The sequence below is a fragment of the Oncorhynchus tshawytscha genome, linkage group LG20 (assembly GCF_018296145.1).
Source record: "Oncorhynchus tshawytscha isolate Ot180627B linkage group LG20, Otsh_v2.0, whole genome shotgun sequence".
Lineage (NCBI taxonomy): Eukaryota > Metazoa > Chordata > Actinopteri > Salmoniformes > Salmonidae > Oncorhynchus > Oncorhynchus tshawytscha.
In genome coordinates, this window is record NC_056448.1 from 45,469,261 (window position 1) to 45,488,613 (window position 19,353).

The following is a 19,353-nucleotide window of genomic DNA, read 5'->3' on the forward strand; positions in this document are numbered from 1 at the left end:
GCCCAGATCCACATCAACGGGACTGCAGAAGAGAGAGTCAGCAGTTTTAAGTTCCTCTGCGCCCACATCACCAAGGACTTAACATGGACCAACAACACCGCCACTCTTGTCAAGATGGCGCAACAGCGTCTCTACTTCCTAAGGCGGCTGAAGAAATGTGGCCGCCCCAGGTCCTCTTCAAATACTTCCACTGCACCTTCGAGAGTGTCCTAACCAGTTGCATCATGGACTGGTTCGGAATTTTCTTCGTCCACGACTGCAAGGCCCTCCGGCAGGTGTTGAAGATGGCCCAGTACATCACTGGGATCGTGCTTCCAACCATCCCGTGACACCTACTCAAATCAGTACCTGACGAAAGCACAAAGCATCATCAAGGACTCCACACACCCCAGCCACGAGCTGTTCACTCCTTCACCGTCCGGCAGACGGTATCGGAGCATGAGGTCTGATACCAACAGGCTCAGACAGTTTTTATCTACAAGCCATCAGACTGCTTAACACTTGAAGTGGACTGACCATCTGCTCTGATTCTCTGCACCTTAGAACACATCACTACCGCTGCCACCAGACTCTTGGTATACTGCTCCATTTCTACACTTGTGCCTTCCTGTATTATATTTATGCTAAAATATTTATTCTATTCCACTGCCATTTACTTTATGTTCATATTCTTAAATTGTATCAGTTCGTATTGTCGAACGAACCTGCAAGGAAGCATTTCGTTTGGACTGGAATGCACCTTTATGATGTCACAATGAATGAATGGAATGCACCTTTATGATGTCACAATGAATGAATGGAATGCACCTTTATGATGTCACAATGAATGAATGGAATGCACCTTTATGATGTCACAATGAAACCAATCGTGTCATAGCTGTGTTTCTCCTCTGTAAAAAAAAAAATATATATATATTGAAGAAAATCAAGCTTCAGTTATTGTTAGGGCTAATACACTAATTGTTCCTAGCAATGGTTCCTGAAACCACCTTCAAACTTCCTTCAAACTGAACGCAGGGACATACAAATGGTATCCAGGAGTTCATCTGACTCTGGTTAAGTATTTAATTTCCAAAATGTTGCTCCTATCCCTTTAATATATGTCTGCTGACATTGTCGTCACTTTAGTCCTCTGTGTATCTGTTGACAATAGGTGGAGAGTTGACTCTCTGGAGCTGTCAGTGGTTGCCATTAGTAGGCTGTACGTTTAGCATAGCCGTAAGCAAGCATACATGATACCTATGTTTTGGCAAGAGCCTGCTGCCCACCACTCTCCCTTCCCTATCCCCAGACTCAGCCCTATTCCAACCCTCTACCCTCCACCCTTCACCAGCCCCATATCCCATACCCCAGCCCTCCCTTACCCCAGCGCTGTACCTTAGCTCAGCCCTGCCTCCTCCTCCTCAGCCCCGTCCCACCCCCCCTCCCCAGCCCTGTCCTATTGATCAGGCCCCCTGCGCGTAGGTCCCCCCTGCTCCAGCAGCTGCCTCATTGGCCTCTCTCAGCGCCTGCTCCAGCGCATTAGAATAGAAATCCATAACCGGGGCTGTGCTCACCCAAGCAGTGGAACAAACCAAATGAAATGCTATAAAGCAATCTCAGCCACCGAGAGCCGCTACCCATTCATCCTGATCTCAGAATGTCACGCCAGCTCACCATCTCTCACCATCTCTCACCATCTCTCACCATCTCTCACCATCTCTCACCATCTCTCACCATCTCTCTCCATCTCTCACCTTCTCTCTTTCCTTCTCTCTCTCCTTCTCTTTCCTTCTCTCTCCTTCTCTTTCCTTCTCTCTCTCCTTCTCTTTCCTTCTCACTCTCCTTCTCTTTCCTTCTCTCTCTCCTTCTCTTTCCTTCTCTCTATCCTTCTCTCTCTCCTTCTCTATCCTTCTCTCTATCCTTCTCTATCCTTCTCTCTATCCTTCTCTATCCTTCTCTCTATCCTTCTCTATCCTTCTCTCTATCCTTCTCTATCCTTCTCTCTATCCTTCTCTATCCTTCTCTCTATCCTTCTCTATCCTTCTCTCTATCCTTCTCTATATCCTTCTCTATCCTTCTCTCTATCCTTCTCTTTCCTTCTCTTTCCTTCTCTCTCTCCTTCTCTCTCTGCTTCTCTTTCCTTCTCTCTCTGCTTCTCTTTCCTTCTCTCTCTGCTTCTCTTTCCTTCTCTCTCTGCTTCTCTCTGTCTCTTTCCGTCTCTCTCTCCTTCTCTCTCTCTCTTTCTCTCTTCCTTCTCTCTCCTTCTCTTTCCTTCTCTCTCTCCTTCTCTTTCCTTCTCTCTCTCCTTCTCTTTCCTTCTCTTTCCTTCTCTCTCCTTCTCTCTCCTTCTCTCTTCCTTCTCTCTCCTTCTCTTTCCTTCTCTCTCCTTCTCTTTCCTTCTCTCTCTCCTTCTCTTTCCTTCTCTCTCCTTCTCTCTCCTTCTCTCTCTCCTTCTCTCTCCTTCTCTCTCCTTCTCTTTCCTTCTCTCTCCTTCTTTCCTCTCTCTCTCTCCTTCTCTTTCCTTCTCTCTTTCTCTCTCTCCTTCTCTCTCTCCTTCTCTCTCCTTCTCTCTCCCTCTCTCTCCTTCTCTCTCCTTCTCTCTCCTTCTCTCTCCTTCTCTTTCCTTCTCTCTCTCCTTCTCTCTTTCCTTCTCTCTTTCCTTCTCTCTCCTTCTCACTCTCCTTCTCTTTCCTTCTCTCTCCTTCTCTATCCTTCTCTCTATCCTTCTCTATCCTTCTCTCTATCCTTCTCTATCCTTCTCTCTATCCTTCTCTATCCTTCTCTCTATCCTTCTCTTTCCTTCTCTCTATCCTTCTCTATATCCTTCTCTATCCTTCTCTCTATCCTTCTCTTTCCTTCTCTTTCCTTCTCTCTCTCCTTCTCTCTCTGCTTCTCTTTCCTTCTCTCTCTGCTTCTCTTTCCTTCTCTCTCTGCTTCTCTTTCCTTCTCTCTCTGCTTCTCTCTGTCTCTTTCCGTCTCTCTCTCCTTCTCTCTCTGTCTCTTTCCGTCTCTCTCCTTCTCTCTCTGTCTCTTTCCTTCTCTCTCTGCTTCTCTTTCCTTCTCTTTCCTTCTCTCTCCTTCTCTCTCCTTCTCTCTCCTTCTCTCTCTCCTTCTCCGTCTCTTTCCTTCTCTCTCCTTCTCTTTCCTTCTCTCTCCTTCTCTTTCCTTCTCTCTCCTTCTCTTTCCTTCTCTCTCTCCTTCTCTCTCCTTCTCTCTCCTTCTCTTTCCTTCTCTCTCCTTCTTTCCTTCTCTCTCTCCTTCTCTTTCCTTCTCTCTCCTTCTCTCTCTCCTTCTCTCTCTCCTTCTCTCTCCTTCCTCTCTCTCCTCTCTCCTCTCTCTCTCCTTCTCTCCTCCTTCCTCTCTCCTTCTCTCTCCTTCTCTCTCTCCTTCTCTTTCCTTCTCTCTCCTTCTCTCTCTCCTTCCTCTCTCTTCTCTCTCCTTCTCTCTCCCTCTCTCTCCTTCTCTCTCCTTCTCTCTCCTTCTCTCTCCTTCTCTCTCCCTTCTCTCTCCTTCTCTCTCCTTCTCTCTCCTTCTCTCTCCTTTTCCTTCTCTCTCCTTCTCTCTCTCCTTCTCTCCTTCTCTTTCCTTCTCTCTCTCCTCTTTCCTTCTCTCTCCTTCTCTTTCCTCTCTTTCCTTCTCTCTCTCCTCTTTCCTTCTCTCTCCTTCTCTTTCCTCTCTTTCCTTCTCTCTCTCTTCTCTTTCCTTCTCTTTCCTTTTCCTCCTCCGTCCTCTCTCCCCTCCTTTCCTTCTCTCTCCTTCTCTCTTTCCTTCTCTCTCTCCTTCTCTCTCTCCTCTCTCTCCTTCTCTCTCTCCTTCTCTCTCTCCTTTTTCCTTCTGTCTCTCCCTCTCACCTGTCTCCATCTCTTTCCTTTTCTTTTTTCTCTCCTTCTCTCTTCCTGTCCTGCTCTTATGCTATCCCTAACACACCTTTACTTCTGCCTACTTGCTCTCTCTCTCCCTCAACCCGCCACCCCTATACCTTTCCCTCCACACCCCCATCCCTCCATCCTGTTCTCCCTTCCAACCCCCTCCCTCAGCCTTCCCTCTCCTCCACACCCCTCCCTCCATCCTCTCTCCTCCCTTCCCCCTCCCTCCCCCTCTGCCACCCTCCATTCCCTCTCCTCCACACCCCCTCCCTCCATCCTCTCTCCTCCACACCCCCTCCCTCCATCCCTTCTCCTCCACACCCCTTCCCTCCATCCTCTCTCCTCCACACCCCTCCCTCCATCTCTCTCCTCCACACCCCCTCCCTCCATCCTCTCTCCCCCACACCCCCTCCCTCCATCCTATTCTCCCTTCCACCCCCCTCCTCCATCCTCCTCACCCCTCCACAACCCAATCCCTCCCTCATCTCCCCTACTTCCACACCCCTCCATCTATCCTTCCCCACTCCACCTCCCCTCCCTCCCCTCCACCTCCCCTCCCGCCATCCTCCTCACCCCTCCACAACCCGATCCCTCCCTCATCTCCCCTACTTCCACACCCCTCCATCTATCCTTAACCCCCCACTCCACACCCCTCCATCTATCCTTCCAACCACTCCACCTCCCTCCCTCCCTCCACCTCCCCTCCCTCCATCCTTCTACCCCCCCCCCTTCCCTTCTCCTTCCTCTCTCTCTGTCCCCTCCCTTCCCCCTCTGAAAGAATAGATTGGGGGGTTAGGTGACCGGTCTGTAGAGGTCAGGTGACCAAACGGTCAGCCCTGCAGCTTAAAACACAGTCATGCCTGGCCCTTTGTTCCAACACACATACAGTATGCACCTCATGCGCGCACACACACACTAGTGATGTGTTGTTGACTCATAACCCGTAGTCCCCGCGGTTATATCTACAGGGCGGTGTGGGTTTAGGGTCATGAAATATTGTATGGGCTATTTTATGTGTGATGATTAATAATAATAGATTATTAATAATCATAATAATGTTAACTATAGGTCTATAACATCTCACATAGCCTCATAATAATGTTAACTATAGGTCTATAACCTCTCACAGCCTCATAATAATGTTAACTATAGGTCTATAACCTCTCACATAGCCTCATAATAATATTAACTATAACCTCTCACATAGCCTCATAATAATGTTAACTATAACCTCTCACATAGCCTCATAATAATGTTAACTATAGGTCTATAACCTCTCACATAGCCTCATAATAATATTAACTATAGGTCTATAACCTCTCACATAGCCTCATAATAATGTTAACTATAACCTCTCACATAGCCTCATAATAATGTTAACTATAGGTCTAGCTATTGCACTTTCTCCCCGGTCCCTAAATGTATTTGCTGTGCGAAAGAAGCAGAGATGAAAGATAATATGTTACCGACGTCGACCTTATAGAAGCATTCATTCTATGGATTGATGACATTCGGAGTGAGCAAAATGTTTTAATATTCTAGAGCCACAAGTAATGACCGAAGACGAGCTCGTATGTATTGTATTATAGACAAGTTGACTAACTAATAGCCTACTGAATGTCCCAAATGTTCATAGGCCTGTCTAAAAAAAAAAAAAATTGTAAAGTTGCTCCTCCGTCTCTGACTACACCGCAATTTCTATATTAGCGGGTTACGGTCGACTGCGGGCCACAGATTTTCACTTTGTCACAAATTGTCGGCTGGTTGCGGATGGGTTATTAGCAATTGCTGGCAGGTGCGGATGGCCAAACAGCAGGTCTGATGTTGAGGCGGGGTTGTATGAGTAAAGCAGGAGGGGGGCTCATGGGTTACAAGCCCCAAAAGGACAATAGCCCCGCGCTCCCCTCACTTCCGAAACGAGGCCCGTCTTCACCCCTCGTATTTAGTAGAGCACCCGGGTCATTAGAGGGGGCCATGCAGGCAGGCTGCATGTGATCAGTGTCCTCTAGACACACACACAGACGTCGACCCGTAGACCCCGTTCTTTGAACATGACTCTGACCTGGCCGTGGGGGGGCAGAGGGGCAGCCCGGAGGAACTAATGGGTCCTGGTAAGGAGAATAGACGTGTGACAGCCCTATTCAGCTCTAACTACCCTCCATTCAGCTGTGTGTTACTAGCAGCTAACTACCCTCCATTCAGCTGTGTTAGTAACAGCTAGCTACCCTCCATTCAGCTGTTAGTAACAGCTAGCTACCCTCCATTCAGCTGTTAGTAACAGCTAGCTACCCTCCATTCAGCTGTGTTAGTAACAGCTAGCTACCCTCCATTCAGCTGTGTTAGTAACAGCTAGCTACCCTCCATTCAGCCGTGTTAGTAACAGCTAGCTACCCTCCATTCAGCCGTGTTAGTAACAGCTAGCTACCCTCCATTCAGCTGTGTTAGTAACAGCTAGCTACCCTCCATTCAGCCGTGTTAGTAACAGCTAGCTACCCTCCATTCAGCCGTGTTAGTAACAGCTAGCTACCCTCCATTCAGCCGTGTTAGTAACAGCTAGCTACCCTCCATTCAGCCGTGTTAGTAACAGCTAGCTACCCTCCATTCAGCCGTGTTAGTAACAGCTAGCTACCCTCCATTCAACCGTGTTAGTAACAGCTAGCTACCCTCCATTCAGCTGTGTTAGTAACAGCTAGCTACCCTCCATTCAGCTGTGTTAGTAACAGCTAGCTACCCTCCATTCAGCTGTGTTAGTAACAGCTAGCTACCCTCCATTCAGCTGTGTTAGTAACAGCTAGCTACCCTCCATTCAGCTGTGTTAGTAACAGCTAGCTACCCTCCATTCAGCTGTGTTAGTAACAGCTAGCTACCCTCCATTCAGCTGTGTTAGTAACAGCTAGCTACCCTCCATTCAGCTGTGTTAGTAACAGCTAGCTACCCTCCTTTCAGCTGTTAGAAACAGCTAACTACCCTCCATTCAGCTGTTAGAAACATCTAACTACCCTCCATTCAGCTGTGTTAGTAACAGCTAGCTACCCTCCATTCAGCTGTGTTAGTAACAGCTAGCTACCCTCCATTCAGCTGTGTGTTAGTAACAGCTAGCTACCCTCCATTCAGCTGTGTTAGTAACAGCTAGCTACCCTCCATTCAGCCGTGTTACCCTCCATTCAGCTGTGTTAGTAACAGCTAGCTACCCTCCATTCAGCTGTGTTAGTAACAGCTAGCTACCCTCCATTCAGCTGTGTTAGTAACAGCTAGCTACCCTCCATTCAGCTGTGTTAGTAACAGCTAGCTACCCTCCATTCAGCTGTGTTAGTAACAGCTAGCTACCCTCCATTCAGCTGTGTTAGTAACAGCTAGCTACCCTCCATTCAGCTGTGTTAGTAACAGCTAGCTACCCTCCATTCAGCTGTTATGTCATGCATGTAACAGAGTTGCAAGAGGAGTGCCCTCCATTCAGCTGTGTTCAAATGATTAAACATCTGCTACCCTCCATTCAGCTGTGTTAGTAACAGCTAGCTACCTTCCATTCAGCTGTGTGTTAGTAACAGCTAGCTACCCTCCATTCAGCTGTTAGAAACATCTAACTACCCTCCATTCAACTGTGTTAGTAACAGCTAGCTACCCTCCTTTCAGCTGTGTGTTAGTAACAGCTAGCTACCCTCCTTTCAGCTGTGTGTTAGTAATGGTAGCATTGGGATTGCTCTAACCATACCCCCCTCTCTTCTTTGAAGTTTGACTTAACACCATAGAGACACTCTCCCTCTGTCTCTCTATCCCTCCCCTCCCCATCCCTCTGTCTCTCTATCCCTCCCCTCCCCATCCCTCTGTCTCTCTATCCCTCCCCATCTCTCCCTCTGTCTCTCTATCCCTCCCCATCTCTCCCTCTGTCTCTCTATCCCTCCCCTCCCCATCCCTCTGTCTCTCTATCCCTCCCCATCTCTCCCTCTGTCTCTCTATCCCTCCCCATCTCTCCTCTGTCTCTCTATCCCTCCCCATCTCTCCCTCTGTCTCTCTATCCCTCCCCATCCCTCCCTCTGTCTCTCTATCCCTCCCCATCCCTCCCTCTGTCTCTCTATCCCTCCCCATCTCTCCCTCTGTCTCTCTATCCCTCCCCATCTCTCCCTCTGTCTCTCTATCCCTCCCCATCTCTCCCTCTGTCTCTCTATCCCTCCCCATCTCTCCCTCTGTCTCTCTATCCCTCCCCTCCCCATCCCTCTGTCTCTCTATCCCTCCCCTCCCCATCCCTCTGTCTCTCTATCCCTCCCCTCCCCATCCCTCTGTCTCTCTATCCCTCCCCTCCCCATCCCTCTGTCTCTCTATCCCTCCCCTCCCCATCCCTCTGTCTCTCTATCCCTCCCCTCCCATCCCTCTGTCTCTCTATCCCTCCCCTCCCATCCCTGTCTCTATCCCTCCCCATCCCTCCCTCTGTCTCTCTATCCCTCCCCTCCCCATCCCTCCCTCTGTCTCTATCCCTCCCCATCCCTCCCTCTGTCTCTCTATCCCTCCCCATCCCTCCCTCTGTCTCTCTATCCCTCCCCTCTCCCATCCCTCCCCATCCCTCCCTCTGTCTCTCTATCCCTCCCCATCTCTCCCTCTGTCTCTCTATCCCTCCCCATCTCTCCCTCTGTCTCTCTATCCCTCCCCATCCCTCTCCTATCCCTGCATCCCTCTCTATCCCTCCCCATCCCTCCCTCTGTCTCTCTATCCCTCCCCATCTCTCCCTCTGTCTCTCTATCCCTCCCCATCCCTCCCTCTGTCTCTCTATCCCTCCCTCTGTCTCTCTATCCCTCCCTCTGTCTCTCTATCCCTCCCTCTGTCTCTCTATCCCTCCCTCTGTCTCTCTATCCCTCCCTCTGTCTCTCTATCCCTCCCTCTGTCTCTCTATCCCTCCCTCTGTCTCTCTATCCCTCCCTCTGTCTCTCTATCCCTCCCCATCTCTCCCTCTGTCTCTCTATCCCTCCCCATCTCTCCCTCTATCCCTCCCCATCCCTCCCTCTGTCTCCTATCCCTCCCCATCTGTCCCTCTATCCCTCCCCATCCCTCCCTCTGTCTCTCTATCCCTCCCCATCCCTCCCTCTGTCTCTCTATCCCTCCCCATCCCTCCCTCTGTCTCTCTATCCCTCCCCATCTCTCCCTCTGTCTCTCTATCCCTCCCCATCTCTCCCTCTATCCCTCCCCATCCCTCCCTCTGTCTCTCTATCCCTCCCCATCCCTCCCTCTGTCTCTCTATCCCTCCCCATCTCTCCCTCTGTCTCTCTATCCCTCCCCATCCCTCCCTCTGTCTCTCTATCCCTCCCCATCCCTCCCTCTGTCTCTCTATCCCTCCCCATCCCTCCCTCTGTCTCTCTATCCCTCCCCATCCCTCCCTCTGTCTCTCTATCCCTCCCCATCTCCTCTCTATCCCTCCCCATCCCTCCCTCATCTCTATCCCTCCCCATCTCTCTCTCTATCCCTCCCCATCCCTCCCTCTGTCTCTCTATCCCTCCCCATCCCTCCCTCTGTCTCTCTATCCCTCCCCATCCCTCCCTCTGTCTCTATCCCTCCCCATCCCTCCCTCTGTCTCTCTATCCCTCCCCATCCCTCCCTCTGTCTCTCTATCCCTCCCCATCCCTCCCTCTGTCTCTCTATCCCTCCCCATCCCTCCTCTATCCCTCCCATCCCTCCCTCTGTCTCTCTATCCCTCCCCATCTCTCCCTCTGTCTCTCTATCCCTCCCTCTGTCCTCTATCCCTCCCTCTGTCTCTCTATCCCTCCCTCTGTCTCTCTATCCCTCCCTCTGTCTCTCTATCCCTCCCTCTGTCTCTCTATCCCTCCCTCTGTCTCTCTATCCCTCCCCATCTCTCCCTCTATCCCTCCCCATCCCTCCCTCTGTCTCTCTATCCCTCCCCATCCCTCCCTCTGTCTCTCTATCCCTCCCCATCCCTCCCTCTGTCTCTCTATCCCTCCCTCTGTCTCTCTATCCCTCCCCATCCCTCCCTCTGTCTCTCTATCCCTCCCCATCCCTCTGTCTCTCTATCCCTCCCCATCTCTCCCTCTGTCTCTCTATCCCTCCCCATCTCTCCCTCTGTCTCTCTATCCCTCCCCTCTCTCTCTCTGTCTCTCCCATCCCTCCCTCTGTCTCTCTATCCCTCCCCATCCCTCCCTCTGTCCTATCCCTCCCTCTGTCTCTCTATCCCTCCCCATCCCTCCCTCTGTCTCTCTATCCCTCCCCATCTCTCTCCTATCCCTCCCATCCCTCCCTCTGTCTCTCTATCCCTCCCCATCTCTCCCTCTGTCTCTCTATCCCTCCCCATCTCTCCCTCTGTCTCTCTATCCCTCCCCATCTCTCTCTCTATCCCTCCGCATCCCCTCCCTCTGTCTCTCTATCCCTCCCCATCCCTCCCTCTGTCTCGCTATCCCTCCCCATCCCTCCCTCTGTCTCTCTATCCCTCCCCATCCCTCCCTCTGTCTCGCTATCCCTCCCCATCTCTCCCTCTGTCTCTCTATCCCTCCCCATCTCTCTCTCTATCCCTCCCCATCCCTCCCTCTGTCTCTCTATCCCTCCCTCTGTCTCTCTATCCCTCCCCATCCCTCCCTCTGTCTCTCCCCATCCCTCCCTGCCTTCTTCCCAATCAATTTAAGGGCTTTATTGGCATAGGAAACACATTATTATTTGACCCTGCTGGTCATCTATGAATGTTTGAACATCTTGGCCATGTTCTGTTATAATCTCCACCCGGCACAGCCAGAAGAGGACTGGCCACCCCTCAGCCTGGTTCCTCTCTAGGTTTCTTCCTAGGTTCTGGCCTTTCTAGGGAGTTTTTCCTAGCCACCGTGCTTCTACACCTGCATTGCTTACTGTTTGGGGTTTTAGGCTGGGTTTCTGTACAGCACTTTGAGATATCAGCTGATGTAAGAAGGGCTATATAAATAAATTTGATTGATTGATGTTTACATTGCCAAAGAAAGTGAAATAGATAATAAACTAAAGTGAAATAAACAATAAAAAATGAACACTAATCATTACACTCACAAAGGAATAGAGACATTTCAGATGTCATATTATGTCTATATACAGTGTTGTAACGATATGCAAATAGTTAAAGTACAAAAGAGAAAATAAATATGTGTTGTATTTACAATGGTGTTTGTTCTTCACTGGTTGACCTTGTGTGCAACAGGTCACAAATGTTGCCGCTGTGATGTCACACTGTGGTATTTCACCCAATAGAGGGAGTTTATCATTACCAGTTGTTAGTATTGTCACCTGATGCATTTAAACGACCCTCTCACTGTGATCTTCTTCTCCAGGCTGTCTGTCCAACCTGCCTCCCAACACCAAGAAGATCTGCAACTCGTATGAAGAGCGTCGTAAGCAGGCCACCGCCATCGTCCTGCTGGGGGTCATCGGGGCGGAGTTCGGGGCGGAGCTGGAACCCCCTAAGCTGCCGTCTCGTGCCAGGACCAGTGGACAGGCTCCAGAAGGTTTTGGACTGACTACTGGAGGATCCAACTACTCTCTGGCCAGACACACCTGTGAGTGGACACGCCCTCTTTCTCTCTCTGTGCTCGGCACACGCAAGTCTGTCTCCATATCCACCCTTCTCTCTTTCTCTCTCTCTTTCTCTCGTCTGCGAGTGGCTGCTTTCTCTCTACATGTTGTTCTGAGAATATGAGTGGTTATATATATATCAGAGTCGAGTACTTGGTGACGTTGTGAAGTCTGAGAGCTTTCAAGAGTTTTAGCCTCGATAGGAATGAATAAGTGACTTCTACCATTTATTATCGTGGATTCTCCAGCTGATGAAGTCACACTGTTAGGAAACTAAAATAATACACAATCCCACACTGATACTCAGTCACTCAGTCACTCTGACTGTGTTGGAGTGAAGAGAAGGGAAGGCCACGTGAATAATCTACCAGGTAGCTAGCTCTCCCTATGTTGTGGCTCTGTACGTCTCCCCCTCTACCTCTCGTTGCCTGGGGTCTTCTTTATTCATATTGTTGACAGTTTAAATCTCTCTCACCTGCCTGCGTACGTTAGTTAGTTCAGCGTTCACAAAGAGGGGATGATGTAGTCAATGTGGAGTTCCCCATTCAGAGCAGAGCCCAGGCTGTCACCCTGCAGAGAGAGGGGATGATGTAGTCAATGTGGAGTTCCCCATTCAGAGCAGAGCCCAGGCTGTCACCCTGCAGAGAGAGAGAGAGAGGGGATGATGTAGTCAATGTGGAGTTCCCCATTCAGAGCAGAGCCCAGGCTGTCACCCTGCAGAGAGAGAGAGCAGACCTACTGAATTAAATGAATGAATGCTTGATTTGTCTGGCTGCTCCTGACTTTGTGAGTCAACAGTGCCTAGGTTAGAAACACCCACAAAGGGAGAGGCAGGGAGCATCCTGGTCTCAAGGCTGCTTACATCCCTCCTGGCTGTCTGGAAAGAGAGGAAGGTGTGAGAGAGAGAGAGAGAGAGGAAGGTGTGAGAGAGAGAGAGAGGAAGGTGTGAGAGAGAGAGGGAGGGAGGTGTGAGAGAGAGAGGGAGGTGTGAGAGAGAGAGGGAGGTGTGAGAGAGAGGGAGGTGTGAGAGAGAGAGGGAGGTGTGAGAGAGAGAGGGAGGTGAGAGAGAGAGGGAGGTGTGAGAGAGAGAGGGAGGTGTGAGAGAGAGGGGAGGGAGAGAGAGAGGGAGAGAGAGGGAGGTGTGAGAGAGAGGGAGGTGTGAGAGAGGGAGGTGAGAGAGAGGGAGGTGTGAGAGAGAGAGGGAGGTGTGAGAGAGAGAGGGAGGTGAGAGAGAGAGAGGGAGGTGAGAGAGAGAGGGAGGTGTGAGAGAGAGAGGGAGGTGTGAGAGAGAGAGGGAGGTGTGAGAGAGAGGGAGGTGAGAGAGAGAGGGAGGTGTGAGAGAGAGAGGGAGGGTGAGAGAGAGAGGGAGGTGTGAGAGAGAGGGAGGTGTGAGAGAGAGAGGGAGGTGTGAGAGAGAGGGAGGTGTGAGAGAGAGAGGGAGGTGAGAGAGAGAGAGGGAGGTGTGAGAGAGAGGGAGGTGTGAGCGAGGAAGGTGTGTGAGAGAGAGAGGAAGGTGTGTGAGAGAGAGAGGAAGGTGTGTGAGAGAGAGGAAGGTGTGAGAGAGAGAGGAAGGTGTGTGAGAGAGAGAGGAAGGTGTGTGAGAGAGAGAGGAAGGTGTGTGAGAGAGAGAGGGAGGTGTGAGAGAGAGAGGGAGGTGAGAGAGGAAGGTGTGAGAGGGAGGTGTGTGTGAGAGGGAGGTGTGTGAGAGAGGGAGGTATGAGAGAGAGAGAGAGGGAGGTGTGAGAGAGAGAGAGGGAGGTGTGAGAGAGAGAGAGGAGGTGTGAGAGAGAGAGAGAGAGGTGTGAGAGAGAGAGAGAGGTGTGAGAGAGAGAGGGAGGTGTGAGAGAGAGAGGGAGGTGTGAGAGAGAGGGAGGTGTGAGAGAGAGAGAGGAGGTGAGAGAGAGAGAGGGAGGTGTGAGAGAGAGGGAGGTGTGAGCGAGGAAGGTGTGTGTGAGAGAGAGAGGAAGGTGTGTGAGAGAGAGAGGAAGGTGTGTGAGAGAGAGGAAGGGTGAGAGAGAGAGGAAGGTGTGTGAGAGAGAGGAAGGTGTGTGAGAGAGAGAGGAAGGTGTGTGAGAGAGAGAGGGAGGTGTGAGAGAGAGAGGGAGGTGTGAGAGAGGAAGGTGTGAGAGGGAGGTGTGTGTGAGAGGAGGTGTGTGAGAGAGGGAGGTGTGAGAGAGAGAGAGAGGGAGGTGTGAGAGAGAGAGGAGGTGTGAGAGAGAGGGAGGTGTGAGAGAGAGAGAGGGAGGTGTGAGAGAGAGAGAGGGAGGTGTGAGAGAGAGAGGAAGGTGTGTGAGAGAGAGAGGGAGGTGTGAGAGAGAGAGGAAGGTGTGAGAGAGGAAGGTGTGAGAGGGAGGTGTGTGTGAGAGAGGGAGGTGTGAGAGGGAGGTGTGAGAGAGAGAGAGAGGGAGGTGTGAGAGAGAGAGAGAGGAGGTGTGAGAGAGAGAGGGAGGTGTGAGAGAGAGAGGGAGGTGTGAGAGAGAGAGAGGGAGGTGTGAGAGAGAGAGAGGGAGGTGTGAGAGAGAGAGAGGGAGGTGTGAGAGAGAGAGAGGGAGGTGTGAGAGAGAGAGAGGGAGGTGAGAGAGAGAGAGAGAGAGAGGTGTGAGAGAGGGAGGTGTGAGAGAGAGAGGGAGGTGTGAGAGAGAGGAAGGGTGTGAGAGAGGAAGGTGTGTGAGAGAGAGGAAGGTGTGTGAGAGAGAGGAAGGTGTGTGAGAGAGAGAGGGAGGTGTGAGAGAGAGAGGGAGGTGTGAGAGGGAGTGTGTGTGAGAGAGGGAGGTGTGTGAGAGGGAGGTGAGAGAGAGAGAGAGGGAGGTGTGAGAGAGAGAGAGGGAGGTGTGAGAGAGAGAGGGAGGTGTGAGAGAGAGAGAGGGAGGTGTGAGAGAGAGAGAGGGAGGTGTGAGAGAGAGAGAGGGAGGTGAGAGAGAGAGGGAGGTGTGAGAGAGAGAGAGGGAGGTGTGAGAGAGAGAGGGAGGTGAGAGAGAGAGAGGAGGTGTGAGAGAGAGAGAGGGAGGTGAGAGAGAGAGGGAGGTGTGAGAGAGAGGAGAGAGAGAGAGAGAGAGGGAGGTGAGAGAGAGAGAGAGAGGTGAGAGAGAGAGGGAGGTGAGAGAGAGAGAGGGAGTGTGAGAGAGAGGGAGGTGTGAGAGAGAGGGAGGTGTGAGAGAGAGGTGAGAGAGAGAGAGAGAGGGAGGTGAGAGAGAGAGAGAGAGGTGAGAGAGAGAGGGAGGTGAGAGAGAGAGAGGGAGGTAGAGAGAGAGAGAGAGAGAGAGAGGAAGGTGTGAGAGAGAGAGAGAGAGAGGAAGGTGTGAGAGAGAGAGAGAGAGAGAGGAAGTGTGTGTGAGAGAGAGGAGATGTGTGAGAGAGAGAGGGAGGTGTGAAAGAGAGGGAGGTGAGAGAGAGAGAGGGAGGTGAGAGGGAGGTGAGAGAGAGAGAGGAAGGTGTGAGAGAGAGAGAGGAAGGTGTGTGAGAGAGAGAGGAAGGTGTGAGAGAGCGAGAGAGGAAGGTGAGAGAGAGAGGAAGGTGTGAGAGAGCGAGAGAGGAAGGTGAGAGAGGGAGGGAGGTGTGAGAGAGAGGGAGGGAGGTGTGAGAGGGAGGGAGGTGTGAGAGAGAGGAAGGAAGGTGTGAGAGAGAGGAAGGAAGGTGTGAGAGAGAGGAAGGAAGGTGTGAGAGAGAGAGGAAGGTGTGAGAGAGAGAGAGAGGAAGGTGTGTGAGAGAGAGAGAGGAAGGTGTGAGAGAGAGAGGAAGGTGTGTGAGAGAGAGAGGAAGGTGTGAGAGAGAGAGAGAGAGAGAGAGGAAGGTGTGTGTGTGAGAGAGGGAGGTGTGTGAGAGAGGAGGTAGAGAGAGAGGGAGGTGTGAGAGAGGGAGGTGTGAGAGAGAGAGGGAGGTGTGAGAGAGAGAGGGAGGTGAGAGAGAGGGAGGTGTGAGAGAGAGAGGGAGGTGTGAGAGAGAGAGGGAGGTGTGAGAGAGAGAGGGAGGTGTGAGAGAGAGAGGGAGGTGTGAGAGAGAGAGGGAGGTGTGAGAGAGAGGGAGGTGTGAGAGAGAGGGAGGTGTGAGAGAGAGGGAGGAGAGAAAGAGGGAGGGAGGTGAGAGAGAGAGAGAGAGAGAGGAAGGTGTGAGAGAGCGAGAGAGGAAGGTGTGAGAGAGAGAGGAAGGTGTGTGAGAGAGAGGAAGGTGTGAGAGAGAGAGGAAGGTGTGAGAGAGAGAGGAAGGTGTGAGAGAGAGAGGAAGGTGTGAGAGAGAGAGGAAGGTGTGAGAGAGAGGAAGGTGTGAGAGAGAGAGGGAGGTGTGAGAGAGAGGGAGGGAGGTGTGAGAGAGAGGAAGGAAGGTGTGAGAGAGGAAGGAAGGTGTGAGAGAGGAAGGAAGGTGTGAGAGAGAGAGAGGGGAAGGTAGGTGTGAGAGAGAGAGAGAGAGGAAGGTGTGAGAGAGAGAGAGAGGAAGGTGAGAGAGAGGGAGGTGTGAGAGAGAGAGGGAGGTGTGAGAGAGAGAGGGAGGTGTGAGAGAGAGAGGGAGGTGTGAGAGAGAGAGGGAGGTGTGAGAGAGAGAGGGAGGTGTGAGAGAGAGAGGGAGGTGTGAGAGCGAGAGAGAGGGAGGTGAGAGAGAGAGAGGGAGGTGTGAGAGAGAGAGGGAGGTGTGAGAGAGAGAGGGAGGTGTGAGAGAGAGGGAGGTGTGAGAGAGAGAGGGAGGTGTGAGAGAGAGAGGGAGGTGTGAGAGAGAGCGAGGGAGGTGTGAGAGAGCGAGGAGGTGTGAGAGAGCGAGGGAGGTGTGAGAGAGAGAGAGAGATGAAGGTGTGAGAGAGAGGAAGGTGTGAGAGCGAGAGAGAGGAAGGTGTGAGAGCGAGAGAGAGGAAGGTGTGAGAGCGAGAGAGGAAGGTGTGAGAGAGAGAGAGGAAGGTGTGAGAGAGACCTTGAAGGGCCTCCATTTATACGGGGACTTACTTGACTGGCTTCTCTAGGACCTTGTTACTGTTTATGATCTTCTCTCCAGACTTACTTGACTGGCTTCTCCAGGACCTTGTTACTGTTTATGATCTTCTCTCCAGACTTACTTGACTGGCTTCTCTAGGACCTTGTTACGGTTTATGAGCCAGCCTTGCCTAGTGGTAGATGATGATCTAGTGCCTATGGCTTCTCTAGGACCTTGTTACTGTTTATGAGCCAGCCTTGCCTAGTGGTAGATGATGATCTAGTGCCTATGGCTTCTCTAGGACCTTGTTACTGTTTATGAGCCAGCCTTGCCTAGTGGTAGATGATGATCTAGTGCCTATGGAACTGCCCCTACTGACTTTCAGGCTATGCAACAACAACAACAACTTGCCATCCCAACCCTCCTACTTACCACGGACTTTTCTGGTAAATACTCTGTGAAGGGGGAAATGATACTTGATACGAGTGTGACGTGTTGTCGTCCCTCACCTAGTTATCTTAAGGTTAAATGTGTCTAGTTGTAATTGTCTCTGGATAAGAGGCGTCTGCTAAATGACTAACATGTCACAATGACTGTAAAGATGTAGAGACTGATATGTTACTGGGGGTGGGTGAAGCTGATCCTCACATCACATACATCACACTGGTACAGCACAGCCATTAAAACACACACGTATGTTTCTAGTTATTAACATGAGCCTTTAAAGACGTTGATATTTTTACTGCCTGTTTATCGTTTGTTGAAAAGAGATTTTAGGGAACGACGCTCTGTGTCTCGATCAGAATAAAACACTGAGGAGAAGGGAGACGTGTGAAAGCGGCACGTTGAAAAATTCAGTTGATGCTCTTAGCTCATAATCATCTTGGACCTGTAAAAGTTTGTCGTAAAGTAGAATATATTTCTGAAGAGACACGCACAGCCAGATCGCTCAAGATTTACATCAAATTGTATTGGACATCTATCCATACCCTGAGGACATCGGGAAATGGCTTCACAACCACTAGGGGCAACCGCGTACGCTATTACCATCAAGTAGGCTTGGGTTTTTCTAGGGTGTTATGGACGGACGTAACCCCATGACTCTGGTACCGAAGGTCTCGTTTTAAATCCCAGTGGTAGAAAATGGCTGTGCAGCGACGTTCCCCATCCAACCTGACAGAGCACGAGAGGATGTACATTTTAACTTAACCATTCGGCGTGAATACCTAAACGTAATGTTTTAACCCTATCCAAAACCTTAACCTTTTTAATGTTAAAATTTAGAAAAACAAAACGTTGAAATTTGACTTTTGAATAAAAGTGCGAAGTAAAAACGTGTAACATGGCAGTGGGACTGTGAGAGCTTGTAGTCCCACATCCCTCCATACAGACAGATAGAGACCTGTAGTACCACATCCCTCCATACAGACAGAGACCTGTAGTCCCACATCCCTCCATACAGACAGATAGAGACCTGTAGTACCACATCCCTCCATACAGACAGATAGAGACCTGTAGTACCACATCCCTCCATACAGACAGATAGAGACCTGTAGTACCACATCCCTCCATACAGACAGATAGAGACCTGTAGTCCCACATCCCTCCATACAGACAGATAGAGACCTGTAGTACCACATCCCTCCATACAGACAGATAGAGAACTGTAGTCCCAGCCACCCCACCGGTCTTTGGTCTCCAACCCAATAATCAATAATAAGTCCTCCAGTCTCCGTGGCGATGGCGTGCTGGGAGGAGTCTGCCGTTGATTATTAATGTGATTGGCTCTGTGTGTTCTCATCTAGGCTCAGACCTACACTCCTCTATTGGGCCTGTATCCCGAATCGCACCCTATCCCCTATGTAGTGCACTACTTTGGACCAGTTGCACATAGGGTAGTGCACTATATAAGTGAATAGGGTTCCATTTAATGTGCAATCAAGAGTGGAAGATCTGTACTGCTCCCCAGCCAATAACCCGTCTAACAGCAGGGCGATATATATATTTCTGATCCCCCGGGGGCAGAGCCTTTATCAAGTGTGTAAGTTAGTTCCAATAATGTAGAAAGATATTATGTGACCAAAACACCATGGTGCAGGGAGGGGGTTGTGATGACGCCGGTTCCTTCTATATACACTGAGTGTACTGAACACTAAGAACACCTTCCTAATATTGAGATGCTGGCCCATGTTGACTCCAGTGAGTTCCACAGGGATGCTGGCCCATGTTGACTCCAGTGAGTTCCACAGGGATGCTGGCCCATGTTGACTCCAGTGAGTTCCACAGGGATGCTGGCCCATGTTGACTCCAGTGAGTTCCACAGGGATGCTGGCCCATGTTGACTCCAGTGAGTTCCACAGGGATGCTGGCCCATGTTGACTCCAATGAGTTCCACAGGGATGCTGGCCCATGTTGACTCCAATGAGTTCCACAGGGATGCTGGCCCATGTTGACTCCAATGAGTTCCACAGGGATGCTGGCCCATGTTGACTCCAATGAGTTCCACAGGGATGCTGGCCCATGTTGACTCCAATGAGTTCCACAGGGATGCTGGCCCATGTTGACTCCAATGAGTTCCACAGGGATGCTGGCCCATGTTGACTCCAATGAGTTCCACAGGGATGCTGGCCCATGTTGACTCCAATGAGTTCCACAGGGATGCTGGCCCATGTTGACTCCAATGAGTTCCACAGGGATGCTGGCCCATGTTGACTCCAATGAGTTCCACAGGGATGCTGGCCCATGTTGACTCCAATGAGTTCCACAGGGATGCTGGCCCATGTTGACTCCAATGAGTTCCACAGGGATGCTGGCCCATGTTGACTCCAGTGAGTTCCACAGGGATGCTGGCCCATGTTGACTCCAATGAGTTCCACAGGGATGCTGGCCCATGTTGACTCCAATGAGTTCCACAGGGATGCTGGCCCATGTTGACTCCAGTGCTTCCCACAGTTGTGTCGTTGGCTGGATGTCCTTTGGGTGGTGGACCATTCTTGATACACACGGGAAACTGTTGAGGGTGAAAAACCCAGCAGCGTTGCAGTTCTTGAAACCGGTGGCACCTACTACCATACCCCGT

The 19,353-nt window shown here is 51.0% G+C and overlaps 1 protein-coding gene across 3 annotated transcripts in view; it reads left to right on the plus strand.

Annotated features, from left to right (window-relative positions):
- LOC112219891 (WD repeat-containing protein 7) overlaps positions 1-19,353 on the plus strand; it is a 352,753-nt gene that overhangs the window by 214,904 nt on the left and 118,496 nt on the right. For all 3 annotated transcript variants that reach the window (XM_042302729.1, XM_042302730.1, XM_042302731.1), the window contains one exon: positions 11,138-11,362. In XM_042302729.1, coding sequence (XP_042158663.1) covers positions 11,138-11,362 — 225 coding nt within the window. The remainder of the gene's footprint in view (positions 1-11,137; positions 11,363-19,353) is intronic.